The following is a 27162-nucleotide window of genomic DNA, read 5'->3' as shown; positions in this document are numbered from 1 at the left end:
ACTTTTATTAAGAAAGGGGGCGTGCGATGACACGGGTTGAAAGCCACTGGTTCAGAAGGATGCTTTTGTTAGCAGTGTTGTTAGCGATTTATAATTTTTCAAAGAACAGATTTCCAGCAACGCTGAAGTCAAACTCGAGTATTATTAATTGTTCAAAAATTCTCTTTTAATATTATTCATTATTATAATGTGTGCTACAACTTTGTAATTTTTGGAAGTGAGCATATATTTCAAAAGTAAAATTGATAATTCACATTCAATTTAGATGCATTGAGTTATAAAATTTTTAATTGGAAAGTCAATCTTTCAATTCAAATAAACATGTACGGCCAATTTGCAACATGCACCCCAAAACTGGCATACTGTATTGTCTTGATGTTAGTTGACCTTAATTATCATTTTTTACAGAATTTCGGGATGCTTGAGTTTTTTCTTTAAAAATGGATAAATTTTAGAATTTTAGAATTCAATTAAATTTCAGAATGTAAGAATTTTTTCATTAAATGTTAATGCTATTGTTTCAGAACACAGTGTGTATTTAATTGCTTCTATTAATAAATAGTTGATAATCTCATATATACACACAAATTATATGTTAAGAAATGTAAATGTGTATATATATATGGGAGAAATATTTGAATGCGATTTTTAATTTTGAAAATTTTTTTCAATTTTCTTCTGCTGATGAGCGTAGTTAAGAATTGTTTTCAAATTCAAAGCATTTCAATTGATATTCTTTTTTAATAGCACATTTGGATTGTTAATTTTAATGTAGCCTGATGAATGTATTATTTTTACCAATTTACAAGTAAAGGATGATTTTTGTATAGTGTGATTTAAAATTTTCAGAATGAATAGCAACGACGATTCGTATGAAGAAGAGCTGAAGCACATCGGTTTAGTTTGCGCATCGTTCGAGCAGTATTCAGCTCGTTTTGTACGCACTTGCGCCAATGAGTACGTTCGTTTGGCAAAGTTGTACGGATTGGAACGGTTGAAAAAAGCTAAAACGAATGAACATTTTAAAAAGCTTCGCCAATGCGTAGAAATTAACAGCAGATTTTTGCGTATGATTTGCATCTCAGCGCGGAATTTGTTCGACGACTTCGAACGAGATCCGATAATGTCTGCCAATTTGTTGGCCAAAGTGCCTGAATATTTGGCCGAAAAATTGGACATCATACTTAGGCAGAGCGCACGCGATTGGTCGGCTGCAGGCGTTGAGGAAAGGAAAGCTTGTTACGGGCATGTTATTGCCGAACTGGAATCCAGGTATCCGGTGGAAGGTCGGTCCGAAATTCAAGTACTCGTACCCGGTGCTGGTATGGGACGTCTGGTTTGGGAAATTGCCCAACGGGGTTTCTTTTCCCAAGGCAACGAGTATTCTTATTACATGCTTTTCGGTTCGAATTTCATGCTCAACCGCTGCGTTGTTCGAGAACAGTATTCCATTTATCCATGGCTCAGTCAATGGCATCAGTCGGTGGTGCCGGAAGACGAAATTGTTGCCGTACAAGTGCCCGACATTGATCCTCGATTACCATCTAATGGAGGTAAGATGAGCATGGTTGCTGGAGACTTTCTCCAAGTTTATGACACAGCTAATAGCTGGGATAGCGTTTGTACGGTATTTTTCATCGACACCACTGCCAATGTGATCAACTACGTTGAAAGAATTTATGATATTTTGAAGCCGGGTGGCTGTTGGCTTAATTTTGGGCCGTTGCTTTACCATTTTTCTGAAAAAGGTCCCTTCGCGTCGATCGAATTACCGTATGATATTTTGCGTGAAGTAATTGTCAAAGTTGGGTTTGTTATTCAGAATGAACAACTCGACGTGCCTGCATCCTATGCTCAGCATCCCGGCGCTGTCGCTTCTTACCAATATAGTTGTGTTTTCTTTGCATGTATAAAACCCTTGCAGTCAATTTGAATTGTTCTTCACTTTTACATTTTTTTTTCTTTTTGGCAACTAATTTTTCCTTCTCATACATCTTTCTTTGAAGCAGTGCTTTAAGGATTGTGAAGTAAGTAATTTTCAGTGTGAATTTTTCCAAAAAAGTTTCAATTTGCACACTGATAGCATTTTATTTTAAAAACCAGATTGAATAAATGTAAAATTATAGAGCACAAATTGCCAACGTATTAATCTAATTTTTCTATTATATATTCTTCCTTTTGTAAAAATGATGCCTATTCAATTCTGATTTTGTAATATATGTAAACAATACTTTTTATTAATTACACGAGTATCTTCATGGAAGTCTTTGTTGTTAAATTATTATTTTTTATTTTATTTTTATTAACATTATTATTTTGTCATAGTGTAAAATTGAACATTTCATGAAAAACAATTGCTAATTATTATTATTATTGACTGAAAATAATTTTGTCTGTTAAACAGTCAATATCATGTCAGCATCACAATTGCATCATCTTCTTATTTCAATTTATTGAGGTTTTCTAAGTAAATTTTATTCACAAATAACGCATTTCTATTAATGCACAACAAGCGCAAAAAGGAAATGCTATTACAATGAACAATATCTACGTTTCACATTTACATTTTGAAAAAATATTTTAAGGAAATATCTTTTAATAAATAATCAATTTGATTAATTTGCTTTCAGCATATTTATGATATCATATCAGAAAAGGAAATTCTTCGAACAGTTTTAAAGATAATATTATAATACAATCATTACAAGCGAAATAGGTGACGTCCGCTGCCGCGTCAGTTCAAACTGCACAGTGTTCAAGACTAATTTTTATTAATTATCAAATTACTTTGAATTAAAATTATAATGATTAAATATTTTAAGTCTTTTGTTAGCGTATTTTATTTTTTATATATACAATTAAAATACTATTGTAATAATATTAACTGTAGAGAAAAATGGATCTTTTTTACTTCTTCTTCTTCTTGTAATATTTATTTCTTTTACATATCAAAATGTAAATGTTAAACGTCGATATTGCTTCTTCTATTTGCATTTCCATGATGCACCTGTTATGTTACAATAAAATTGCACTTTTTGTATGTAAATAATATTTATTTAGAAAATCGTGATGCACTGAAATGACAGAATAATGCAACTGTGATGCTGACGCAAAATTCCATGCAATCAGTAGTAATTAGTAATTGCTTTTCATCATTTGTTCATTTCAGTTATATATATAATACTTTAATTGAATATAACTTAATTCAATTTGTAATTTATAATGCTTTTACAATTTAATTTATTTTATTTTAGTTGAATATTCAATACTTTACAGTGAAAATAATAATGATCTGTTCCACTAAAGGTAAAAATTTTACACACTACCATTTAAGTGAATTGTCACACAATTCTATTGTAATTTGAATTTTTCGACATTCATTACGATGATTTCAATAAAAGTTTCTTCATAATTATTTTTCAGTTCTATCTTTTATTCAATTTTTCAGTTTTGCCATATTACTTTTGATAAATAATAACTTCAATGACAACAAATATAGTAATAGAAATAAAGAAGATTATTCAATTTTTCAGTGTAATCTATTTTGCTTGCTGATGCTACTACCTAATGGAACAGTTTGTTGTTTCAGCAACTACATAATAAATAATTTTCAGCTTAAACCCTTTGTCAGAAAATGATTAGCACAATATTGTCATAGTTCATGTAAAATTTAAGTTGTTGTATTTATGACTTGGCTTTATTTTTCTGAAAATTTTCCATTGCCATTTTTCAATGATGGATTCATTAATTTCATTTATTTTGCACATTGAGTAGCAAGCAATGTAAAATATGTTTAGAATTTAGTACATACAATTTGTTGTTCCATTCTGCAGTTTGCAAAATCTACTGATTCTCATTATTAAATACGTAATACTAAAAACGTCAATGCCATCTCTGATTGTAGATGCCTTATTCAGAGATTTATTTACATTTATGTTGATTTATTAGATGCAGAAATCCTTTTCATAGATTTCAAATAATAATGAAAACATCATATTTTGCAGTGAAACGTTCACTGAAACATTTTAAACGCCATTTAATATTTCAGAGAGCCAGTGCGCAACTTCCGTCCAATTATTTCAACAATTACGACGCAAAAAGAGAAATTTATTTAATTTTACTTGCATGATTAAATAGCTATGAAATTGTCATTTGTTTGACAAACAACATATGATGAAAATGTTATTCATCTATTTCAAAGTGTCTGAAAACGGGAACGGGATAAACCTGATGATGGGGGAGTGTAAAATCTGGATGCAGCTGGACGTCCGGGCGTAGGCAGAGGAGTCATAAATCTGCTACCTGGAAAAGCAGGTTGGCTTGGGACGCTGGATACTGATTTTGCTGGACTAGAGGGACGAACTGTAAAGTCATCTTTCGCTTTATTTGGCTTTGAAGTTGCAGAACTTCCTAAATGTAAAATGGCGCAGCATTGAATGACAATCATTGCATTGTTCATTTAGAAGACAAATTTTAGAAATACACAAAGTTATTAACTCACCTCCAGTTGAACTTGCAGCCGTGACTTTTAAGTCACCAGCTTTTTCTGAAGTTTCTTTCAACCAATCCAAATAATGTGTTACTCTTGTATAAATAGATGGCTGATTCAATTGGCCACAATGACCTACGACTGAACTGGATACACCGAATACTACCATCCTCTTATTATGTTCACAAAGAAGCGGTCCACCAGAATCACCCTTCAAATAATTTAATAAATGATAATTCAAAAAAAAACATTAAAAATATTATTCACTTGGCATGATCCACGTCTATCTGCTTTACCACCGAGACATATGCTAGAAGTTGCATCTACTTTACAATCAGCGTCATTCCAAATAGCCACCTTAGCCACTTTCAAAATTGCAGTTGGTTCACCATAAGCTAAAATATAATTCTAATATTTCATACTAAAACATGGTATAGAATAAACTCTTACATGATTCAGCTCCCCATCCGCTCACCCAACACGAAGTAGTTGGTAAGGGTTTTTCTCCAGGGTTAGGTAAGCAAGCAGGTCTTGTGACCGTTGTGTAGAAAACAGGTTCTTGCAGCTGCAGCAATGCAATATCATTTGCAATTGTACGGTCATTATAGCCTGGTTGCATTATAACATTTTGAACAGCGATTTGTTTTCTGTTTTCTTCACTATCCCTGTATACATTATGAGCCCCTACCAAAACCTGTACTTTCTCAGGATCCAACGTTTTTTTCCGTCTAAAAGTGCAATGTCATATTAATATTAAGTATTGAGTACGCGGGTAAAGTTGAACTGACTAAATTTCTCCTTACAGGTTGTCATAAATGCAGTGAGCTGCCGTTAATATCCAAAATGTCCCATTTCCTGGTTTAAACTGAATTAATGTTCCACCACACGCAAATTCTTTTCCCTGTTTTTGATTTATTAATTTCACTTGATACGGCAATGAATTGGGTCTTGTTTCCCATCCACCAGACACTCTGTTTGATGGAGATTGCTCTTTTTTCATAGGAAATGCTGAAAGGCCGCATGGAAATTGTTCTTTAACTTTGCCTGCCTGTTTAGCATCAGTAGTTTCATCAGAATCTGAAGAATATTAAACCGATTGATTACAAGCAGAATAAATATTGACTGATATGATTTTTGTTAAGATATAAAATTATTATTAATCGTGAAAAATTATGTGTACGTGCTCATCTTACCAAGTGGCTGAGCAATGTTTTCTGCTTTTTTTCCTTTGCTCATATCCACTGCAGTATCTAATTCTGTATCAGTTTTTTTAATCCAATCCAAAAAGGATGATACTTTTGTAAAAATTCCTGGTTTGCCATATTGACCACAGAGGCCTGTATGTCCACTTGATATGCCAAATACAACCAATTTTCCATTTCTTTCGCATGTTAATGGTCCTCCTGAATCACCCTATAAGAAAGCAAAAATAAATAATAAAATTATTCATCAGCAGTTTTTGTACTGCTAACATACGTCACAAATTCCGTGTCCTCCAAAGCTTCCTCCAGCACAAAATCTGGTTGCTATTCCACCAGCCAAGTTACATTTCTCTTTAGTTTGAACGGGTATCGCTGCCATTTTCAAAACTGCGCTATCCTCGGCTCCAGCTATACAATACAGATTTTGTTAAAATGGACAGTGATGATGATGATTTACTTACAGAAAGGGGATCCCCATCCAGATGCATAACACAGCTCGCCCGCACTCGGCTCTGCATCTTTGTCAGGTAAACATGCTGGTCGAGTTTTGTCTGTGTATAGTATTTTCTCCTTCAATTTTAACAATGCTATATCGTTAATTGAATTTCCTTTATACTCCGGATGGAGTACAAAATTTTTAACGGGGATTTTCCTTTGACTTTCTTCAAAGTTGTTTTCAAGATCGTGAGCTCCACTAATAACATCAACTTTATCCACGGGCACAGGTTTTCTTAATCTAAATTTATTATCCAGTTTTAAAGAATTAGCAGTGACTTTACAGTAGGAAAGTATAAATGGTTAATTTTGTTAATTTACGATTCTTGATAAAGGCAACGTGCTGATGTGAGGACTGCGTCTGTACCGTTGCCAGACTTCAGTTGAATTATAACACCACCGCATGAAGCATGTATCCCACTTTTTTCAATTAATAACTTTACTTGATATGGTAGAGAGTGCGGTGTTGCATACCAGCCACCTGCAATTTTGTTGCCTGATGGATCAGTTTTTCTTATTGGATATGCAGTTAATCCACATTTGTCATCTGGTAGTGCAAGCTGAAATTTTTCAAATGGAAGAAGGATTTGCAAAAGCGTTTCATGTTCCTATTTCCACTGTAGCTTTCCTAATTGTTTTATTAGAATTTGCAGTGCGTTTATTTTCTGTATAAATTAATCAAATAATAATAAATAAAGTTTTGATTTCTAAATTGACCGTCTAAAATGTAAATTCTCTAAGAACAATTTATAAAGCTATTCCAAAACAATTAGCCCCAAATGTGTTGGGTCATTTTACCTTCAAATTTTAAATTTTCAAGACATTTTATGAAATTTTGCATTTACTGACTTTTAGAATCACTGATTTCTTTGATTGTGCTTACAGTTTTATGCTTATTTTATTGTTTTAGCTTGAAATTAAATTCTTGTAAAAAATTTATGTTAGTTTTATGAAAAAATCAAAATCAATAACATGAATTATAATACTACTTACTATAGTTAATGGAAGAAGTAAAATGCATATTACAGTTTTCATGATTTAGGTATATCCCTATACGAATGGTTGCTTTTTTCTAAAAAATTTCCCATATAAATAGTTTTTGCGTTATTTGCTAATTTTGAAATGTCAATAGTGACTCCACTGATAACTCCACTTCAAATTATAATATCTCTACACCTGCGATTTATTCAAATATTTGTTTCTGCAATTAGATTGACAAACCATCCTGAGCAATTTTTTTGCATGGTGCAATCTGTTTTCTTTTGTATGACGTTAATATTTCGTGCATTGAGTGTTGGCGTTTAACCTTCTTGTATTTAGATGTTTGAATGGTATAAGCATAAAACGTTATTTATGTATTTTAAAATCTCATTCTGTTCCATTTGCCTGTATTGATTGTGCGACAAGATTGTTTAGTAATTATTAAGTGATGCAAAAATAAAAACTAAATATGTAGGCCGTAATATAATAATTTTGAATAATAATAATAATAATAATAATAATAATAATAATAATCATCTAATAATAATAATGTTTGAATGTATAATTAAGAAGTAATAAAGGTATAAATGTATAATTACAAAGGGAGTTAAAAAATGATAAAAAATAGTGCATAAGGATCAGCTAACAAATATCATGTTCTTAAGCCATTGAGTAGTACTAAATGATTAGTGTGAAACTCATTCATAACCCATTTTGTAACAGTTTGCCATAATAAGTTTTGTACTTTTATGAGAGGAAGACTATTGAATGAAAATTAATAATAGCAGAGATGACGCTGAGTTGAACATGTGAAGCATGTGGTAGATGTCTTTCCTAACTAAGGGAGTTTCTGTTAATGAGAGATTTCAGTAGTTTATTTTACTGTCACAAAAGCATTTATTGTTTTTTCTTATTAAAATGCTACTTCTTCTTGTGATTCTGTTAACTTGTTTTAATATCATTATGGCCAGATGCTAAGATGTTGCTAAATTAAATGGTAAAATTAAAAATCAAATGGAACTGACATCAATGTTAGGCAGTTTGGCGGTTGTGACGCATAGATGTCTGCTATGAAATTCCTAGCATGTGCGAGCTTTGTAAAAATAAGCAAAATTTTATGATTTTCATAAATTAAGAACTCATGGGTGTGACTAGCAAATATAATGTAAGGCTGTTTATTGCTAATATTTATTTTCACAGATACTGTTGTAAATGAAGTTTTTTTCAATTGAATAAAATTAACTTATTCAGTGAGGCAATCCATTTTGTACTGACATTCAACTTATGGGAGATAAATAAATCACCAATTCACGGTAAGTCACGAAATGCAGTAGCAGGAAATATCAAGTTTGAGAATAGAAAGGCACTGTAAGTGTTTGGTATGCACAAAACATGAGACAACAAAATGCATAAAAGATTGTGATCACAGCAGTACATCACAAAAGCCATCAGTAGTGAAGCAGCCATGAGATTTAGTTAAGCACGTTGTCATCGACGTACTCGGCAAACAAATGTTCATAATTGAGATATAAAAACTGCGTTGAACATATTATTGCATATTGCAGAACCCTGGGTACTCCCTGAATAAGGGAATGACATTTACTGTTTATTGTTAAGATGTTCAGTTAGTGTAAATTAAAAATTTTTAAATTAATGCACGTATTATATATTATTAATTGTTATACTAGCATTCATACTTGATTTCAGATTTATTTCATCTTTTGTTTTTATTAAAATACATTAAAAAATAATTACTTGGTTGTTTTTTACTGAAGCTTGCATTTCCATGCATTGCTGTTTAAAAATAATAGTTTTGCGTAAACCTACAGTTTAGAAGAATTTGAAAACATTTTAAAATTTTACAAATAGCAATTGAAAATGCCTTTTAAAGCGCATATTTATTTGTTACTGCGCACAGCTTCATGCTCAAATGAATCAAATGCCTCATGAAGCTCAAATTGATTTTATGAATTTCTACTTTATTTATGAGAGTGCATTGTAGAAAGTCAATAAGATAATATGCAAATTACTGAATTATTCTTTTCAGTTTTAAAAATTTCATGTTACTGAAAATTCATTTTCAGCTTAAGATGAAGTAATCCTAATTTTTCATGCAAACAAGTAATGCCAAAAAGAATAATTTTTGTTGAAAACACCTTTCTCAACAGATTATTTTACACGGACATTAAATTCATTACTTCTTTTATTTAAATAATATACAATTGTAATATTCACAATAGATCTTTGCAAAAGCTTTTGTATCATGCGTTGTGTATTTGCTTTGTTAGCTTCATCACCGTATATATTTACAGTAATTGTCAGTGTGGGTTGGTAAAAATGTATAACATTTATACCTACTCTTGCCGATATTATATGTGAATGCGCGACTGTCACTGTTAGACTTGCGTTGAGTTTTGCGAATTCTTTTTTTTGTGACGTTTAAATGGAAGCATTTTGATAGTCAACAGGTTGTTGCAGTTTATTTCAAAAATTTTGAGCATTTTTAATTGTCATGGAAGATATATTATCTTTTAGTAAAGAAGAAACGAATGCACTTTTTTGGTTGTGCATTTTTGAATTCTTTTTATTTAAAAAATAGCTTTAAATTATTTAGTTACAATGATTAAAAACTTTGCTATAATGAAAGTTGATAATTAATGTTTCTGATCGTAAATTTCATACGAACCCTTTTTGCTATATAAAAATGAAATTTTGTGCCAAACTTACATAAATTGAGAGAAATACAAACTCAGAGATGTAATTTTTTCTTTTTTGTAAATTTAAATTGAATTAAAAATCATATTTCAGCCGTATGTTTATTTTTATAATATGTTGCGCACATGATTTAATAATTTAATAATTTCACACGCACTAGTTTATTTCTACAAAAATATGCAAAGATTACAGTATATGCATACATATGTATATGTAATGCATTAGATACAAAACATTGTCGCAAGAATTTTGAATAAGCAATTAAATGACGAATTAGAAAGTAAAAAATTAGAAACAGGATGCAATATTTGGAAGCATTGTGCACATATTGCACAGTGTATATAATTAATGGCAGTAAATTTTTTTACCGCAATGAAGTTCAAGTTTTTAATTTGAAAATGTAAATGCAGTTGAAAAAAAATACTTGTTGAATAATTTTCAGTTACAGTAATGGTTTTAATTTCAGAAAGTTTATTTATTTTTCATTGAATATTTTAATTGCCAATTTTCAATTCAAATGAAGCTTAATAAATCAAGAACAAGCATGTTTCACGCGCGTGATGCATTGTTGGCCGAATCTATAATGGTAAGAGAAAAATTGTTTTCTGCTTCCTTTTCAAACCAATCAGGACGATCAAATTTTCTCATCCTTTGCATTACACTGCTCTATAGAAATTTACAACTGGTAATAATGGTTCAGGTGCGGATAATTGCCAGAGGTCGCCGATTGCCAGTCGAAGAAGAAATTTTCAAGATTGTTGTTCATTGCACAAGTGTGAACTATGCTAATTAGCCGTTGTGAACTAGTTTCTTACACACTTTGGAGCTGTGATTAAAATAAAATATATTTTTTCATCTATGCATACAACAACATAACGTCAGACCAACACGACTGCTACTGCAGTTTGTTGAATTTCTGCTCAAAAGTGGTATGCTAAAAGTTATGCATGAATATTTATTTATTTACACATAATTTTTCTTTTAATACAAAATCCATTATTATTTGAATGTAGAGTTAATCGATTTTTGAATTCTCTAATTATTAGATAAAAATTAATTTTTAACCAAATACTATTAGCAAATATATTTTCATTTTCATCCACTAAAAATATTTAATTTTTGATATTTTCATTTGATGTCATTTTTTGCATGTTTATATTTATTTGTTTAGATATATGAAACGTTAAATTTTTATTTTAGAATTTTCTGCTCAAACTACAAAAAATATATTTAAATGCCCAAATAACTTCATTTTTAATAATACATTTTCAATAAAATTCAAAATTTGAAATTATTTTATCTAAATCAGTTCTAAATAAAAAAAACTTTTTAATTCAATATTTCAAATAGGAAACATAACTGTTAGTTTGTTCAGTTTAAATTTAATAATTCCAACTAAGCACAAATTATTTAAAATTAAAATGCATTTTTCAAAAATGACATGAATACTTGTAAATACTTTTGTTTTTTTATTCTTAAATATTTTTCACTTTCTTTAAGAAAAATTTCATTAAAATTCAGTTTGATGTTTACAAAATATTGTGAATATTTCAAAAACTATTTTCCTCTGCACTGCATTTGCAAAATACCTTTACATTGCAATGAATCACAACATTTGCCCTAAACTTCACTGGTAATATTCAAATTTATAAATAAAATATTGAAAATATTTGATATTAAAATCTCATTTTGCGATGTTGCAAAATTGAATATATTAAAATGGTACTGTTTCTAATTGTATTCGAATAAGCAAATAGTATCGTTGTAGAAGAGTGTTGACAGGGAAGTGAATGTTAGTGGAGAGTGAGAAAATTTTTTGACCCTTGCACGCGACATACGGTCGCCAGGTTTTCTTTGCACAGGTAGAATTGTATGCGAAAGAGAGAAAAGCTGAGGCATACCAGTGCGTGAGAAAGCATCATCAGGTAGGTTGAGGTGAAAATCCAACGAAGAAATTAGCTTAAAATTGAGAACCAGTTCTGGAGGATGGTTTGCTTAACGACGACGTACGTAGCTGGCGTCGAGCAGTTGACAAGCAAACAAATCAACAATTGCTTTGCAAGCCTTTTTCACTTTAGCTAAAGTTTGCTGCTGCTGCTGCTGTTGTTTGTTTGTCCTCGTCCAATGTTCCAACGGAAAGAGAAACGAACAGCATCTGCGAGGAAAATCAAAATCCAAACCAACAACGTTCATCGACACAACCAATCTGCCAATGGTAAAATATCCGCGGACGAGTGGACCGACAGGAGCAGCTTTTACGGATGGTTCTTTGGATACAAGCCTTTGAGTCAGAGTGTTTCGGTTGATCAACGCAAACTGGCCAAAGAAGTCAAAGAGGCTATCAGAAAAACTGCCAAAATTGTACCAATCAAATTGACTCTGGAAGTGAGCCATCAAGGCTTGAGACTGGTGCAGCCGTATTTGTTGGTCAACAATCATCGCAAGGTGAAAACGGTTCTGGTGAAGCGTCGCATTGGTGCCGACATGGTGCAAACTTGCACATTGGGATGTGTGCCTTATCATGATTTCGTTGTGCTCGTCCGAGCTTTGGAAAACGGTTGCTGCGATCTGATGACATTCCGCTGCGATTCTCCCGAAACCGCTTTCATGCTTCATTCGTTGGTCGAAAAGTTGATTCTGCTTCCGCAAAAGCGAAGTGCTTTGCATCTTCAATTGGACGAACAGCGCGGTCGTGGTCAGTGGTCAGCAGACCGACGACCGCCACTGTCGTTGCGCACAAGAACCCTTTACAGGTTGCTTGTTGCTGAGCTCAAGGAGAAATTTCAGAACCAAAATTCAACCGACCACATTTACGACACTGTCCTGAAGAGTACAGGCGTCAGACCTTCGAATACAAAAACTCCTTTCCGACGTTTTGGTGATTCGTTCAGAGAAAAGTCCACTTCGGATGCCAAACAAGTTGAAGAACAACGATTTATTCCAAATGCTGCATCCGTCGATCGTCTGGACAACACTGCGATTCCAGTGGCCGCAGAACGTTCCACAAGTTACACTGTTTTAGCATAACTTTTCTACATTTCTTTCATCCGGTGAATAAATCAACAGTAATTTTTACTGATAACTTTTCTTACAAAAATAACAGTACGACAATTTTCTAAGCTGAGCGCATTTCGGTACACTTTTCAACACTGGAAACAGCACATTCTTTCACCAAAATCAACATTCCACTACACTCGACCAATATTTATAATATTTCACTTTTCTTTGCACATAATTTCAACTAAACTGTTTAAGCGAAACTCATTTTCATTATTAAATCTATCTATCAATCTGTCTAATCTCTTTTATTACTATTATCCGTACACTCGGATTTGTGCAATTATTTCACGTTAATAGAACTTCAATTTGCAGAAACATTACATCGTCCATTTTATGATTTTAATCATTTCAGTATCGACAAAAAATATCACTTTTCGATCAAACTGGATTTCATTATCTCACCGAATTCTTCTTTGTCGAATTTTGAATTACGATGAACTGTTTTCTTCACTAGTAATTGAAGATAATTTTCTACCTAAAAAAACAGCACAATAAAATAACAAACAAACAAACTTGTAATTAATTGCTTCATCAAACTTGTCTTCACAGAACTTACTACTTTTCCTCTTCGACTTTCTTAATGACGACGACGTTTCACTTTCTGATACTGATTTTTGAGAGCGTTGCAGCAAACCACATCGTATCTTCATCAATGATTCTTGTCTCTGCTTTGAATTTTTATTTTTCCTTTCGTCTGGGCGAACAGAACCACTGCATGTATCGGGAGCAGTATTTCTTAAAATGCTTGAATCTCTCTCGCTGAAAATCCACACATAAATGTGTAAAACGACAACAACGCAATATAATGAAAAAATCTCACAGACTGCACTGTACATCCTTTTTAACTGATATCCAATTCGATAGCGCTTTAACATAGTTGTAAATAACCAAGTCATTTATAATATCTAAATAAAAAAAAGATAAAAGCTGTTCAAATTATTATTTTCAATTCTGCTAAAAATGACTCGAATTAACACTGGCATTTCCATTTGTTGTAAGCTCGGAAGGAGAAAGAGCACTGTGTCTGTACTGCATTAGCTCGTCATTGCATCTAAAGCAGCATTGATATGAAGCACACAAAGTACATGTTTGACGGGAAATTTCATTTTCACTATAAATCAAAACGTAGAACTTTATAAAAAATTTAAGAATAAATTTCTAAATATTCAAGTATACAAAAACAAGTTTAAACTTTAAAATCATGTCATACTGTAATATGAAAAGCATACAAACAAACAATGAATAATAAAGAAACGGCTAACCTACGCAACATCTAAATTGAATAAGTAAACAAATGATGTAAATCATAAATACATAGTGAACATTATTATTATGAAGTATTTGTATTCGACAACAAACATGTCGACGAACTGAACAGTTACAGCAAACATTTTTACCTTGAATCATTGATTATTGACTGGTAAACTTGCTCGTGGCAGATGGACCTCAGTTTAGCAGTGATTAATTCCCTTTGATGAAGCAAAAACTTCAAATATATTCGAGTTTTCCTTACAGATAGAACATGTGAATCGTTGCCAGCATAATAATCTCTTCTGAGACAAAGCAGAAGCAATACCGTTATTTTCATCGTTTCATAAAAACTCCTGGGATCAGGAAGGTTACGCAAAACGATAACCAAGTCATTAGGCTTCAAATTAGGTATCAAAAATCCTTCAATCTTCCAAACACCAACATATTCATACATCAGATTCACTTGTTTCTCCAAATGTTCACTGTGTATTAATTTGCTGAACTGTTCAAAGCTGACTTCACATTCTTTTAGTGAAATTGGTAATCCACCTCTGGTACGTTCTATTTCTTCTGATACAATTCTAAACTGTTGTGCGATAGAGAAGATCAAGAGATCATACGATTTAAGCAGTAGATGAAAAAGACGTTGTTCCACATTTAAGATGATCGTTGGTTTCATTTCTGTACTGCTCTGTTCGTCATCAGTGTCATCTTCCTGCATGAAAACATTTTCTTTATTCAAACTATCTAAATCAATATTAATATAAATTATCTACAAATCAATCTATAAATAAAATTCTGAATAAAATAAACTTCCTTGGAATACCTTCACTATCCAACAGTTCAGTTACTTCTTCAAGCAAATCATTAAGCGTATCCTCTACCTTTGAGACGATATCATCTTTAAGTGGCTGCTCCATCATTAAATGAATGACTTTAAGATTTTGCTATAAAAGCTAAAACCGTAATTTAGGTTTGAAATATTTATACTTAACGACTAATAGCATAATATGAAATGTAATTTAATGTAAATATAACTATCCTGTCATGATAATAACAGTTAAATATAAATGAAATTCGCACTTAAAATACTTACTTCGCCATGCTTAAATTACTGCAGTCGTAGAGCTTTTGCATAAGTTACATAAATTACATACATGAATACTGTAGGTGCGTTCATTTGAAAATTAAGTTTGTTGTGCCGTGCATTTTACGGACTATTATGAAATAATATTTACATTTTTTTAAAATTAATTCTGGAAATTTAATTTTTAAGTTAAATAATTTTATGAAAACATTTTTCAATTTACTAAATAGCAGTAACTGTATATATAATCAGTCTCAGTAGTGATAATGTATTTATGTATAAAATTTGACCTATTTAAACCAGTTAAACTAATTTGAACTCTATTTAAAATATATTTTCAGTGTTATATATTTCCTCGTGTCTTGGCAGAAGTTGAAAATGTTGGCATTTCTCAAACATTAATCATAAAAAAATAAAATTTAGCATTTTTATTTGCGTAAGCAATAAAACAAGTAACGCAAAGCAAAACATTGAATGGTAACGTATGAATTTGAAAAAAAGTTTTAATTTTCTTTTCTCACATTTTTGAAACAAAATTTTTAAAAGCACATCCAATGGAATTTTCTTAACGCTTAGCATTAAACTTGTCGTCCGATTACATCAAAACAGTAATTTAAATGCATCGTTTTAAATACTCAAACAGCTGAAATGCAACACGATGAAATTTAATTTGAAAAAATTCAACAATAGCACAAATGTGTGATAAAATGTTAGTTATCAAAGTAAAAAAATTTTGGAATCAATCAATTTTCAGGTCGAATGTTAGTCATGTTGGTAAAATGTATTCCCAACACTTTCGGCCCATAAGCATCCATCTGATATGATCCACCTCCAGCGGGTTTTACAATCTGCAATAAAAAATTTCATCATCATATTCAAAATTTTAGGTTAATTAAATGCATGTTACCTGTAGCGCTATAAGTATAATATCAATCAGATGAAATAAAAAGAAAAAGCCGAAAGTACACATCTTAAATAACCCTTGAACAAAAATAAATTGAACTCAAATGCAAAACATTCACAACTACTCAGTACCAATGCTGTAGTAGCCAAGATAGAGGCGATCAAAACCAAGCCAACCAAAAAAAACGGACAAAAGTAATGCCGTACGAAAGGAACGTGTAGCTCTAGAAATTTAAGCAGCTAATGTAAAAAAAAAAGGAAATAATTTTCCAAAAAAAATTACAAAATTTTAAAAATCGTTGTAATTACCGCCATTGTTATTGTAAAATAAACTGCACACTTACTCACAGGAGATGTCAGTACTTTTTATAAAAGAACCATTCATTAGTCCTTGACAGTTTAATCCACGAATTGGTGTACAAAAACCTGCAAAATACAAGAAAATTAGCATTCGGAAAATCAACAAAAGAACAAAGATCTAAAACAAATTCGAAAATCGTTCATTAACTTATAAAAACTAATTATAAAGCTCTCTGTTCATCAATCAGAACAACTTTATCAAAAGTTAAAAATTGCAGAACTCACGAATAGCCTTATCATTTCCATCACAATGAAGTGGCAAGTCGGTCTCTGGATTTAGTACAATTTCATTGCACAAATACTGGCCGGGTAAAAGTTGATCACATGGAATCTGAGCAACATTGTCGCAGAATTGAAGTAAACAAATCAAGCAGTAAAAAAATATAAATTTTCCCAGCATAAAATGAACTTCAACACTTAAAAATACCGCCAAATTCAAGTAAACTTTGTTGATTTTTTTAAAATTGTGCAGCTATTATAATTAACTAATAAACGGTGAGATATATAAACCATAAAAACAAGCATCAAGAGGGCCATGTACCGTAGTTGAAGCTATATTATTTTTGTTCAATGTATACTGTATAAAAGTGGCTATAAAGTGTCAAATGTTTTGATTCTATGAAAAATTCGGTTTACAAAAAGAACTAATAAAAGAAATAATTTTAATATTTAATTATCCGAAACTGTTATTCCGTTTTTGTAAGAACACTGTAGTTCTGTATAATATACAAGAAGTTCAGTCAGTTTTGCAATGCAATTCATTTCGCTCCACAAACGGTTTTGGCATGATAATAAAGATCGGTTTGTTTATAACGCATAAAACAATATTCATACTTTGAAAAATTTTACAAGAATGATTCAAAATTGTGCAAGTTTACTAATAAGAGCTCCATTTAATTTTATTTATTGATTAATTTATTTATCCATTTATTGATTAATGAAATTAATTTATTTAACTTTAATATTAAACAAATATTTTTGTTTGTAAACTGTCTGCAAATTCAATGTTTTTTATATTTACAAAGAGGCGTTTTTTCATGATAAGATTTTCTCAGAATCAGACATAAATTAAATAATAAATATATATTTATGAATATTTAATTCCATGCGCATAGAACTATACTTACCGAAATTACTTGCTTAATTCATCCTTTTATTAATTGCTTTGTACCTTTGAAAAAATAGAATGATGTAACATGAAAATCATATTATTTTACAGGTAATTTTGTAGAAAAATGATGTTTTCGTTGTTTGTTTTTATTATTTTATGAAATCAGCAGGTAAATGTAATAATAAATAATAATAAAATAGGTAATAACGATTTTATAAATTTAAGCTATATTTTTAATACTGGTGATTTAACTTTATTAGGCATTAAGTATATGCGAAAGAGAATAATTAATGATAACTGCAAATTTTTGTATTTAAAAATAGTTTGATTTTATATCATTTTAAGAAAAAAATGAAGCCTCTTGTTCTGAAACGTCATGAACGCCCCATTACTAAAGTAAAGTTCAATAGAGAAGGCGATTTGTTGTTCTCTTGTTCGAAAGATTCATTGCCAATTGTATGGTACGCTGACAATGGCGAAATGCTTGGTGTTTATGAGGTACATTAGAAGCTATTAAAATATTATAAATTTAATTCTGAAATATTAGGGACATAATGGCGTGGTTTGGTGCGTTGATTTAACATGGAACACGCGGTTTATGGTAACTGGAGGAGGAGATAATCAGTGTTTGTTATGGGATGTGGAGACAGGCGATGTTGTTCAACGTTTTGTTTCGCCTACTACAGTTCGCACTGTGGGTTTTTCATTCAGTGGCTCTTTGTTTTTTTACACCAATGATCCCGGCACGAACGAAGATGCTGCTCTTAGTATATTTGATGGACGTGACGAAAATCAAATGGAAGGTAAAAAACCAGGAATCGTTTATAGATTGAACGGAAAGAAAGCGACAAGCGGACTTTGGGCGCATTTAGATGATACTGTATTATTAGGTATGTTTTGATTTTCAAATTAAATGTAATGCATTATTGTGTGTTGCTGTTATTACTATTGAATTTGTGCGTGTGCTTGTGACGCAGAAGCCATAATTTCGCCGTTTTAACCGAAACGACATTATTTTTTATATTTCAGGTACCGATCATGGCGAATTGGTAAAATACGACTTGAGGAAGCCTGATTTAACTGCATACACAGTGAAGGAACACAAACGTGAAGTGATGGATTTGAAAACTTCAAACGAGCAGATCCTAGTTATTTCTGCTTCAAAAGACAATACTGCAAGATTGTTTGATGTTAAAACATTGGAATGTTTAAAAACTTATAAAGCTGAGCGTCCTGTCAATTCGGCTGCAATTTCTCCTATCCGCGATCACGTCATGCTTGGAGGAGGTTTAGAAGCGATGAATGTCACAACAACGGACACTAGACATGGTCATTTTGAAGCGAAGCTTTATCATATGATTTTTGAGGAAGAATTTGCAAGGGTCAAAGGTCATTTTGGTCCGATTAACAGTTTGACATTTCATCCAAATGGCCAATCATTTGTTACTGGAGGTGAAGATGGTAACATTCGTATTAACGAATTCGATGAAGATTATTTTCATTTTGATTATGATTATTAATTCATTTTATTGTAAGTAAACAATACTATAGTGAAGGGAAAATTTATTTGTTTTAGTGTTTGATTTTCTTTTCCTATAGCGAAGGAAAATGTGCGAACGTTATGAATATTCATTTTTGATTAGTTTCTTGTAAAAGTGAAAACACATTGGTCTTTAGAAATAATTCTTTTAAACTGCTTTACAGTTTCATACTTTACTGATTCCAGATAATTATTTCTAGTGATAAATTGATTGCTTTTCTAATTTTATTTCTTCAAATTTACGCTGATTACCAAACAATATTTTTCAAACAAACTTTTCTGCTATTCGTTGAATGCGCTTCAGAATTTCAGTCAAATATATAATATGTAACGTTTTATTTCACTAAAATAAACTAACTGTTTTACAATGTGTACAATTTGCAAAACAATAGTAGCGCATAAATACAAAGATATGGTTATAAATCTATATGTTCACTTCTAAATTTGTGGATACTGTGCCATAGCAGCCGACTGATCTCTAAATTAGAAAAAACGGCTAACAGTCTAAAATTTCTTTAAAGTTTAACTCGTCTAAGAACCTGTAACACTCCTCGCCAGATGGTGACACTCACTTTGTTTTAGATCCGGCTAAAGAAAAGGCGAAACTGAGGACATGATCATCTCACGGCACCACCGTTGCACTTATATTACAGTATAAAGCATGTTTGCACCTGATTGCCAAAATGGGGTTATGGTAAAGAATCGAAAGCGATTGCTGAAATTGGTAGCGGTACATTGGTTAGTCGATCGTGGTGTGGTTCAGCGTGTTGATTGTTGTTCTCTTTCCATATTGAAGCATTCTATCTACTCTATCCATTCCATCCAGAAGTTTTTGGGATCCGCAGGTCCACGATCCATGTCTGGCACTCTGGGTGTACAATTTTGACCTATTTGGAGCGGTATTAACATTTTCTTAGATCATCGTGTCATTTTTGCTGCTGCTCTAGTGTGCCCTGCAGCTGCCTCTTTTCGTGCTTTTATAGAAGTCTCGGGAAAATGTTTCATAATATTGCTTTCATTTTTCTCATAGTTTTTTCCATCTCTGTTCAAACTTTCTTCATCATTGGCTTCTTGAGATGTCAAAAATTCTTCAATTTCTTCTTCTGTTTTCGTTGCATCAACTAGTGATTTTGGCAGGACGTAGGACTCCAGTCCAATTCGAGGAAAATAAACTAATCCGCTTGGGCAAGAATGATGCAATAAGATGCATCGCCTCTATTGAAGAAATGTTCGATGTTATCAATGCTGCTCATCAAAAGATTGGTCATGGTGAAGAAGAAAAACATTAGGCAATAATAGGCAAGGGCTGCTGTCTATTATCAATAATAGGCAATTTTAAGCGTAACATATATATATAGATAGCGTGATTGCGGCGCGTTGTGTGATAGCTTTGTAGTTACACGCTCGGGCGTGTGTGTATTGTCAGTGCTTGTATCTTTTGTTTGTTAAAAATCAGTGATATGCCTTGCATAGGTGACCGACCAAAGGTAACCGTAACACCGGGTGTTACAAATGGCGACGAGGATGGTATGCGACAAAGTACTGCCGTTACGCCCGTTGACGACCACTCCACGTCATTCTGCAGGACACCGCCGCCTTTTCCTGGAAATGGAGACCTGAAAATATGGTTGATGCGGCTGGTTGATTATTTCCAAGAGAATACGATCCCCGAAGAGAAACGGTACGGTTTTACGAAGTTATTGTTTTCTGACGAAGGCTACGGTATGGTTATTGCTGCCGGTTTTGGGCGTCACTGTTGTTACCAGGCGCTAGTTGACTACCTACATTGGCAGAGTGCCCTGAAGCAAACTACCTGACATTTCAACAGCGGAAGCAACGACCAGGCGAAACGGTGATCTAACTTGGGGAATCCCCTGAGGAATCTACCGAGGCTCGTTGCCATCTAGGATGATGCAGTCATCTGTAACCAGTTTATTACTGATATAAGGCAGGAGGCAGTATTCGAACAGCTGGTGAGACGTGGGCTGGCGAATTTCGAAATCGCCTACGTCGAAGCTCAAGAAGCCGAGCAGACAGAAGCAACGTGTGCTTAATGCATCTGGATAGGCATCCACCCGCGACGTCCCCTGGACAATGTGGGTGCTGCCGGCGTAAGCACACCAAATCGAAGGCCGGCCAACCGTCAGTCGGCTACGCAGCTGAGGGAGCGCGGCAGCAGTCGCTGGACTGAGGCTTGCTGCTGGAACTGCGGACAACTAGCACATTGGTGTTGAGACTGCCCTTATTCCCGGAAAACTGGCACCGTGGGCCGAGCGAACTATCCTGCGCATGGCCGGACAGAGGCGCAGCGGGCCGATCTGATTGAAGCAGCTGATCCGGCGCATGCAAGCGCTGAAATGACAGAAGACCCGTCTTTAAACTACTAGCCGCTGCCGAGATGGGCCCCGACCAGCGGTTTATGATAACGGCCTGATATATATATATTCAGACCGCTAATGCCAGCAGTGTGACTCTTGGTGATGACAGGCACAGTCGAAAACAAGCCAGAACTGATGCAAATCGACTCCTGCTCAGCCGTTACGTTCTTACGTCTGGACGCCTATGATTCGATCGACAAGCCTTCCTCGCGTCGCGTTTTTTACTGGCAGCAAACGGGACTACCATAAATGTATTGGGTGTCTATGAAGCTCGGTTCCGTCTAGGCACCGCTGAGTTACGACACCTTGTTCAGGTGGTCTCAAATGTGTTCCAGCGATGTTTGCTGGACGTTGACTTCATCTGCAGGCATGGATGCGTCTTCAACTTCGCCCTGGGCACCTTGACTTGTGGAAAAGCTGTGGTACGATTCAACCGGATGCTGGATGCCGCTGAATCCGAATCCATGCTGGAAGGAGCCGTGACTGACTAGGCGGATCGTTAGCTCCAAATATCGTCCAATAAATACCCTGTAAAGACGATATTGACCGCCGTGATTTCAACCCCCTGGGACGCGCGATACCTCGCTGGTTCCTACCGTAGAAGAAAATATCACGATGCCAGCTGAAACCGAAGTGGAAGTCAAGGGCCGCAAACACGAGAACGCGGGCACTCTAAGCCGGATACCATGCCGCCAACTGGAGTGCGCAAGAAGTAGGGCTTGCACAGTGCAGTGACCACGACTTAAGAGAATTGATCCGCTGGATAGAAAAGGGAAGCTGGCCGGCAAAGCGACCAACATCGGCCAGTCGGACCCTGCGCACGCTTTGGTGCCAGAAGGGACAATTACACCTTCAGTACCGCAACCTGAAGCGCAAGTGGAAGGGCCAACGAAAGAACAGGATTGGTGACGACGACGCGCTTGCTGTTAGTGGTACGGAGTCAGTGGATACTGGATGTCCTGCAATGAATGCATGAATCACCCGAGGCTGGTCATCTTGGGGTAGAGAAAACCCTTGAACGCCTCAGGGGGCGGTTTTATTGAGGGTACAAAACTGTTGGCCGTTGGTCTTATTTCATAACATGATAGACGTATCGGCATGTAACGCTTACGTTCTTTGGACAGAAACACATCCACCATGTATTGCAGGTGGGCTTCATAAACGACGACTATTCCTTGAGAAAATTGGCATGCACCCGTGCCAACAGAACATAATGCGCAGAATAACAGCAGTTAAAACGGCATTGAAAGGTTGTGAAAGGAATCTAAGCGGCCATCTTACAAGCGCCGGTACTGATACGAATAGAAGTGGTAAAAGCATGTCAACTGTGTATTTCACGTGACAACGAGACAAGCGTACGTTGTCAAGAATGTTAGAAAAGATCTGCAAGATCAATATGCAATCATCATTTGTGTGCAGCAGGTGTGTGACTTCAAGGGCACGCCGCTCGACATTTGATTAACCTTAAATTTTATTGGTTTTCAAGCCGACTAAACTTCATTAGTTGTTGTTGCGATGAGTGTTATTCGTTGTCGCAAACCTAAATTATTACTGGTTGTCATTGTAATGCGTGCTATTTGTCAAATTTTGATTTCTTTTTAATGGTCAGTTTTCTGATATTCAAAGCTTTACTGTTTATCTTCTATATATATATATATTAAAAAATTACTGTTTTATGATATTTATGTGGTGAAATTAATTACAATTAATTATTTAATGAAATTCAGTGAAATGGTGAATCCACGTGATCTTTCTTACTAATAGCATCCGTAACTTCTAAATTCAGTTTATACTTTAATTTAAAATTATATTTAACTTCATCAAATTAAGAAACAAATTAATGAAAAGCAAACTTTTGAATAAGGTTTTTAAAATGCTAAATAGTACACGCGCAGTGAACCGAGTTAGTTTTAGCTTAAAGTATAGCGAATTTCTTAGATCTGATCAGCAGTTGTATGAATATAATTATACACAAAAATGAAATCGCAAGAAAATTTGTTGCAGTTAAACAAGTAATAGTTATATTTAAGTAAAAGTTGTTTTGCTTTCTTATGTGATACATATAACGGTCTCAACTAATATTGACCGATGATACACTGCCGCTGGAATGCACATAATTTATATATTCAGACCAAAATCCTCTTGGAAGGTTTGCATAATGAGCTTATCAAAGCTGGAATTTTACAAGCTGCTCCAACTACTGAAGAAGAGCGGGGTGCAGTGGAAACGCTCATCAATCAGCTGTTATCAAGAGATCCTGCCGCTTGTTGCTTACGATTGATAAACCGAACTTATGCTGCGAAGCAACGACAGGTCAGGATATACACGGGAGGATACAACAGCAGTATGCGTACGTTCGAGCAGTACCTTGAAGCGTTAATGTACCTGAAGCTGCTTTTTGTTTCAGGTCATCTGTCAGATTGTTGTTTCAAAGCAACCTCACTGCAGATTAACCGCTGCTTCAAATTGCACCACTATCTCTAATGTGTTTTTTAATCGAAATAGTATGTTTAAGTTGATCTGAATAAACACAGGCGCGTATAGTTTTGCGCATAGTTTTTACGCATTTCATTGATTGTTTGTTGTTTGGCAAAAAGATCTTTTGATAAACACCGAACATCTGATAGACTGCTCTGCAAGCCGTTATCATTAATTTAGACGGCTGAATTTCAAGTCAAGTAATTAATTTTTTTTATTTAAGTAAGTTATTTTTAAAATGGGAAAAAATTAGAGAGACGTTATTTTTGGTGAATTACCAGCGCAACATGAAAATTAACTATATACATAGTAGGATATTTTAAAATGTCATGAAACATTACTGATTATAAATAGCACTGCGAATGATGAATTATTTGCTCGAATCCACTTTGAAGCATATGATGATGACTTATCTTTAGTTGGCAAGATATTTAATTTTTTTAATGAAAAACAGCTCTGGAGTCAATAAACTGTTGTGAAGGAAAGCATTTCTCAGTCAATCAGTAAATTGTTATTTTCATTTTGTACCGATAATAAAGTGGAGAAAGAACTCAAATTCGGATGTTTGTTTTTATTTCAATTAATTTGTGAAAGTTTACTTGCCTTTCTTTAATGTACTGTAATGATTTTTCCAAATTGTAAGAAAAATAATTTTTTTCAGGTTCGTCCCAGATTTCAGCTGAATATTATAATAAAATATCAGCTGCAATAGCTAATTCCACTTTATAAAATCTGTTACGTGGTGCGGATAAATGTGGTGCTCGAGTGAGTGCTTATATTACGTAGGAGTAGGCAGCTGTGAGAATAGTGTAACTTTTCGATAGAATAGTTTGCGCATTTTATCACTGATGAACAGCGAATAAATAAATAAATAAATATATCTATATATACAAACGTTATGTATTATTTTTACTCGTTGGGAATTGATTGATTTAAATGTTTTACGTCAGTTTTCAAAGATGAATGCAGCAGTATGGTGAAGAGCTGTGGGAGTTGGAAAAATAATAATGAAAAAAAGCAGAAAATAATTATTATTGCTCAACGTTAGCTGCTTGCGTTCATCTGTCGAAAAATAAGCTTGTTGCTTGACGCAGCTGAGCCGCGCTTGTTGCTAATTGAAGCGAATCGTTAACGCCGCTGAGCCAGCTTCCGGCAGCTGCTTTGCACACTGCTAAGTGTTGAAAGAAAGATGAAATTTGAAAATTTAGAGCAGGAGGAGGAGGTGGAGGAGGAGGAGAGAAAACGAATGCTGTGCAAGATATTTTCCGAAGAGCTGCAAACGCACACTGCTCGATTTCTTCGAACAGCTCTGCATATAAGAGAATAGGGGCGCGATGGAAAACGACGAACGCTCGCCACCGCAAAAACGTCGCATACCGGTGGTCATTCCATGCAGCATCCCGTGGGAAAGCAGACCATGCTTGCAGAACCAGTGCGGTATGTCGGCTTTTGGCAGTTGCAGAAATGCGGTGCTCAAGCCGACCGCAGCTGCTGAAAAACAAGCACCGTCGTCATCGCACAACAACGATCCATTTTTGTCTTTGTTCGCTTCGACAAACGTCGGAGCCAGCCAGAAAGGTATGCGGTCGTTCGGTGCCCACCGAGAGAACGTTTCCAAGTCGATCAGCAGCAGACAGTTCAGCCACGACAAGGCGAAAATCACCGAAACGATTATTCCCAAACAGTCGATCGGATCTGTGGCCAGTCAGCTCCACTTGTCGGCCCCGATCGGTAGTCCACGTCAGCATGTGATGCGCATCGATTCGGCCACTGGTCAAAAGATGGACCCGATGTCGAATACGTTTTTGACCAAATCTGCGGCGCCGAATCCAAATTCACACGCAGGAACGTCGATCATGGACCGCTTTCGTAAGCAAGTATTGGCGACGGACGACAAGACTGAAATGCACCACGACCGACAAACCGAATCCTTGCTTCCCAGATGGTCCGATCGATCCGGCCTTGTCAGTCCAACCGGCACAGGAGCCGGCGTCAGCGGTCTCGGTCCACACAGGCAAGTGATCACGCATGTTATTGACCAGTGTCCACTGACCGACGAAATGATTACCGACAGTAAGAAAGTGGTTCCGTGGGCTTTGTCGCCCAGCTTGCAATCACAACAAGGCAGTGGTGGATTTCAAAAGCGACGTGATGTTACCTCTGTTACGAATTACTAGTCAGGCTGACAATATTTATTCATCACAACTTCTCTCATTCTTCCATAACAATTCAATTTATTGTTCAGATCAATCAATCAGTCAGTCACCTACATTTGTTTAAACCACTACGCACATCGTCCATCTATTCAACATCGAAGAAATCAATAAACGCCTAATGGTGTGCGCATCAGCAATCACTCTTTTCTTCAACAATCACAACGCTAGGCTTATTAAAGATTTAAATGCTTTTTCATTTCCCAAACAATTATAGTCAAACGATCGTAGCTTTTCAAGAAACAATTTCCGTTCAATACTGTTTACTGGTTGACCATTATCATTTTCCAATTCAACAATAAAAGATATTTGTTTCCTTTGGGGAAAATATTCCGTTTGCGTGAAAATGTGCTCGCTTTATTATCCCCAGCTGCTTCCCCGGCAATATCCATCCAGCTTATTGGAGTTTATAAGTTAGCTGCTTACAACCATAAAATATTAACGCCGCTGACACAAAAATTCGATCGTTTTTTTTTCAAGTATACTTTATTTTATCACTCATTTGTGAATGATTTTTGATTTTTTCAATTAATGCTTGTAGGAATACCAAAAACTGTTTCAACTTTACTTCGTTTTACAATGAACAGGCTACCAAATGAAAATGCGCAAAACATTCATTGGAATCAATCAACAGATAATTCTCATCTGATAAACATCACCCAATCTTTTCAGTAATAAATTTACAATAACTTCTAAATTGCAACACTTTCTAAACAACAGTGCTGTTAAGGCATGCAAAAACACACAAGCTGCATGTGAAACAAATATTTATTTTCATCAATACATCAAAGCACCACACAACTGAATTTTACAAATGTGAATAACCAAAATAAAATAATCATTACAAAAATACTTCAACAAATGTGCAGTTGAAATACAAAATGTTCAAGCATTTGCAT

At 34.3% G+C, this 27162-nt stretch overlaps 8 protein-coding genes across 8 annotated transcripts; 5 read left to right on the top strand and 3 right to left on the bottom strand.

The window, feature by feature from the left end:
• Positions 1 to 321: 321 nt before the first annotated feature.
• On the top strand, positions 322 to 1913 carry Tsp_07355 (conserved hypothetical protein). Its single transcript, XM_003381620.1, is given in 3 exon segments — positions 322 to 377; positions 850 to 1809; positions 1823 to 1913. 3 exon segments carry the CDS (start codon positions 322 to 324, stop codon positions 1911 to 1913), a joined length of 1107 nt encoding a protein of 368 aa, XP_003381668.1.
• Positions 1914 to 4097: 2184 nt separating this feature from the next.
• Tsp_07356 (putative trypsin) lies at positions 4098 to 7226 on the bottom strand. The gene is made up of 10 exons (XM_003381619.1): positions 7180 to 7226; positions 6508 to 6746; positions 6153 to 6427; positions 5966 to 6099; positions 5683 to 5902; positions 5293 to 5566; positions 4940 to 5217; positions 4757 to 4884; positions 4502 to 4700; positions 4098 to 4410 (listed from the first exon to the last, which is right to left on the bottom strand). Exons 1-10 carry the CDS (start codon positions 7219 to 7221, stop codon positions 4196 to 4198), a joined length of 2004 nt encoding a protein of 667 aa, XP_003381667.1. The 5' UTR covers positions 7222 to 7226; the 3' UTR covers positions 4098 to 4195.
• A 2204-nt stretch (positions 7227 to 9430) lies between these two features.
• Tsp_07357 (conserved hypothetical protein) lies at positions 9431 to 10675 on the top strand. Its single transcript, XM_003381618.1, has 3 exons — positions 9431 to 9490; positions 10349 to 10468; positions 10583 to 10675. Exons 1-3 carry the CDS (start codon positions 9431 to 9433, stop codon positions 10673 to 10675), a joined length of 273 nt encoding a protein of 90 aa, XP_003381666.1.
• A 1331-nt stretch (positions 10676 to 12006) lies between these two features.
• On the top strand, positions 12007 to 12909 carry Tsp_07358 (conserved hypothetical protein). Its single transcript, XM_003381617.1, has one exon. The coding sequence runs from the start codon at positions 12007 to 12009 to the stop codon at positions 12907 to 12909; it is 903 nt and encodes a 300-aa protein (XP_003381665.1).
• A 400-nt stretch (positions 12910 to 13309) lies between these two features.
• On the bottom strand, positions 13310 to 15113 carry Tsp_07359 (hypothetical protein). Its single transcript, XM_003381616.1, has 4 exons — positions 15020 to 15113; positions 14340 to 14940; positions 13452 to 13677; positions 13310 to 13417 (listed from the first exon to the last, which is right to left on the bottom strand). The coding sequence occupies exons 1-4, from the start codon at positions 15111 to 15113 to the stop codon at positions 13310 to 13312; spliced, it is 1029 nt and encodes a 342-aa protein (XP_003381664.1).
• A 910-nt stretch (positions 15114 to 16023) lies between these two features.
• Tsp_07360 (conserved hypothetical protein) lies at positions 16024 to 17361 on the bottom strand. The gene is made up of 7 exons (XM_003381615.1): positions 17320 to 17361; positions 17054 to 17120; positions 16769 to 16813; positions 16562 to 16609; positions 16261 to 16407; positions 16188 to 16195; positions 16024 to 16128 (listed from the first exon to the last, which is right to left on the bottom strand). The coding sequence occupies exons 1-7, from the start codon at positions 17359 to 17361 to the stop codon at positions 16024 to 16026; spliced, it is 462 nt and encodes a 153-aa protein (XP_003381663.1).
• Positions 17362 to 17796: 435 nt separating this feature from the next.
• On the top strand, positions 17797 to 19174 carry Tsp_07361 (eukaryotic translation initiation factor 3 subunit I). The gene is made up of 4 exons (XM_003381614.1): positions 17797 to 17823; positions 18000 to 18152; positions 18202 to 18544; positions 18684 to 19174. Exons 2-4 carry the CDS (start codon positions 18006 to 18008, stop codon positions 19172 to 19174), a joined length of 981 nt encoding a protein of 326 aa, XP_003381662.1. The 5' UTR covers positions 17797 to 17823; positions 18000 to 18005.
• A 681-nt stretch (positions 19175 to 19855) lies between these two features.
• Positions 19856 to 26227, top strand: Tsp_07362 (hypothetical protein). Its single transcript, XM_003381613.1, has 5 exons — positions 19856 to 19932; positions 20651 to 20921; positions 21908 to 21994; positions 23703 to 23885; positions 25478 to 26227. Exons 1-5 carry the CDS (start codon positions 19856 to 19858, stop codon positions 26225 to 26227), a joined length of 1368 nt encoding a protein of 455 aa, XP_003381661.1.
• Positions 26228 to 27162: the final 935 nt, after the last annotated feature.

This window comes from Trichinella spiralis (assembly GCF_000181795.1).
Source record: "Trichinella spiralis strain ISS 195 chromosome Unknown Scfld1, whole genome shotgun sequence".
NCBI lineage: Eukaryota > Metazoa > Nematoda > Enoplea > Trichinellida > Trichinellidae > Trichinella > Trichinella spiralis.
Note: the sequence above shows the minus strand (reverse complement) of the source record. Positions and strands in the feature narration are given on the sequence as shown.

What these genes read in the sequence shown, in the direction of transcription:
- Tsp_07360 (XM_003381615.1), bottom strand. Translation starts at nt 17,361, where the DNA reads ATGCGTTATAAACAAACCGATCTTTATTATCATGCCAAAACC. An exon ending in TGGAAATGATAAGGCTATTC is followed by an intron (nt 16,610 to 16,768) that starts GTGAGTTCTGCA and finishes TGTATTTTGCAG; the next exon opens with GTTTTTGTACACCAATTCGT. An exon ending in CTGTCAAGGACTAATGAATG is followed by an intron (nt 16,408 to 16,561) that starts GTTCTTTTATAA and finishes TTAAATTTCTAG; the next exon opens with AGCTACACGTTCCTTTCGTA.
- Tsp_07361 (XM_003381614.1), top strand. Translation starts at nt 18,006, where the DNA reads ATGAAGCCTCTTGTTCTGAAACGTCATGAACGCCCCATTACTAAAGTA. An exon ending in AAATGCTTGGTGTTTATGAG is followed by an intron (nt 18,153 to 18,201) that starts GTACATTAGAAG and finishes CTGAAATATTAG; the next exon opens with GGACATAATGGCGTGGTTTG. An exon ending in AGATGATACTGTATTATTAG is followed by an intron (nt 18,545 to 18,683) that starts GTATGTTTTGAT and finishes TTTATATTTCAG; the next exon opens with GTACCGATCATGGCGAATTG.
- Tsp_07355 (XM_003381620.1), top strand. Translation starts at nt 322, where the DNA reads ATGTACGGCCAATTTGCAACATGCACCCCAAAACTGGCATACTGTATT. An exon ending in GCATACTGTATTGTCTTGAT is followed by an intron (nt 378 to 849) that starts GTTAGTTGACCT and finishes TAAAATTTTCAG; the next exon opens with AATGAATAGCAACGACGATT.
- Tsp_07358 (XM_003381617.1), top strand. Translation starts at nt 12,007, where the DNA reads ATGTTCCAACGGAAAGAGAAACGAACAGCATCTGCGAGGAAAATCAAA.
- Tsp_07357 (XM_003381618.1), top strand. Translation starts at nt 9,431, where the DNA reads ATGCGTTGTGTATTTGCTTTGTTAGCTTCATCACCGTATATATTTACA. An exon ending in TATTTACAGTAATTGTCAGT is followed by an intron (nt 9,491 to 10,348) that starts GTGGGTTGGTAA and finishes TTTTAATTTCAG; the next exon opens with AAAGTTTATTTATTTTTCAT. An exon ending in TGTTGGCCGAATCTATAATG is followed by an intron (nt 10,469 to 10,582) that starts GTAAGAGAAAAA and finishes ATAATGGTTCAG; the next exon opens with GTGCGGATAATTGCCAGAGG.
- Tsp_07359 (XM_003381616.1), bottom strand. Translation starts at nt 15,113, where the DNA reads ATGGAGCAGCCACTTAAAGATGATATCGTCTCAAAGGTAGAGGATACG. An exon ending in TCAATAATCAATGATTCAAG is followed by an intron (nt 13,678 to 14,339) that starts GTAAAAATGTTT and finishes AAGCATTTTAAG; the next exon opens with AAATACTGCTCCCGATACAT. An exon ending in AAGCAATTAATTACAAGTTT is followed by an intron (nt 13,418 to 13,451) that starts GTTTGTTTGTTA and finishes CTGTTTTTTTAG; the next exon opens with GTAGAAAATTATCTTCAATT.
- Tsp_07356 (XM_003381619.1), bottom strand. Translation starts at nt 7,221, where the DNA reads ATGAAAACTGTAATATGCATTTTACTTCTTCCATTAACTATA. An exon ending in GAGGACACGGAATTTGTGAC is followed by an intron (nt 5,903 to 5,965) that starts GTATGTTAGCAG and finishes GCTTTCTTATAG; the next exon opens with GGTGATTCAGGAGGACCATT. An exon ending in CGGATGGGGAGCTGAATCAT is followed by an intron (nt 4,885 to 4,939) that starts GTAAGAGTTTAT and finishes ATTATATTTTAG; the next exon opens with CTTATGGTGAACCAACTGCA.
- Tsp_07362 (XM_003381613.1), top strand. Translation starts at nt 19,856, where the DNA reads ATGTTTGCACCTGATTGCCAAAATGGGGTTATGGTAAAGAATCGAAAG. An exon ending in CTGACGAAGGCTACGGTATG is followed by an intron (nt 20,922 to 21,907) that starts GTTATTGCTGCC and finishes AATGTGTTCCAG; the next exon opens with CGATGTTTGCTGGACGTTGA. An exon ending in ATGCTGCGAAGCAACGACAG is followed by an intron (nt 23,886 to 25,477) that starts GTCAGGATATAC and finishes CCATGCTTGCAG; the next exon opens with AACCAGTGCGGTATGTCGGC.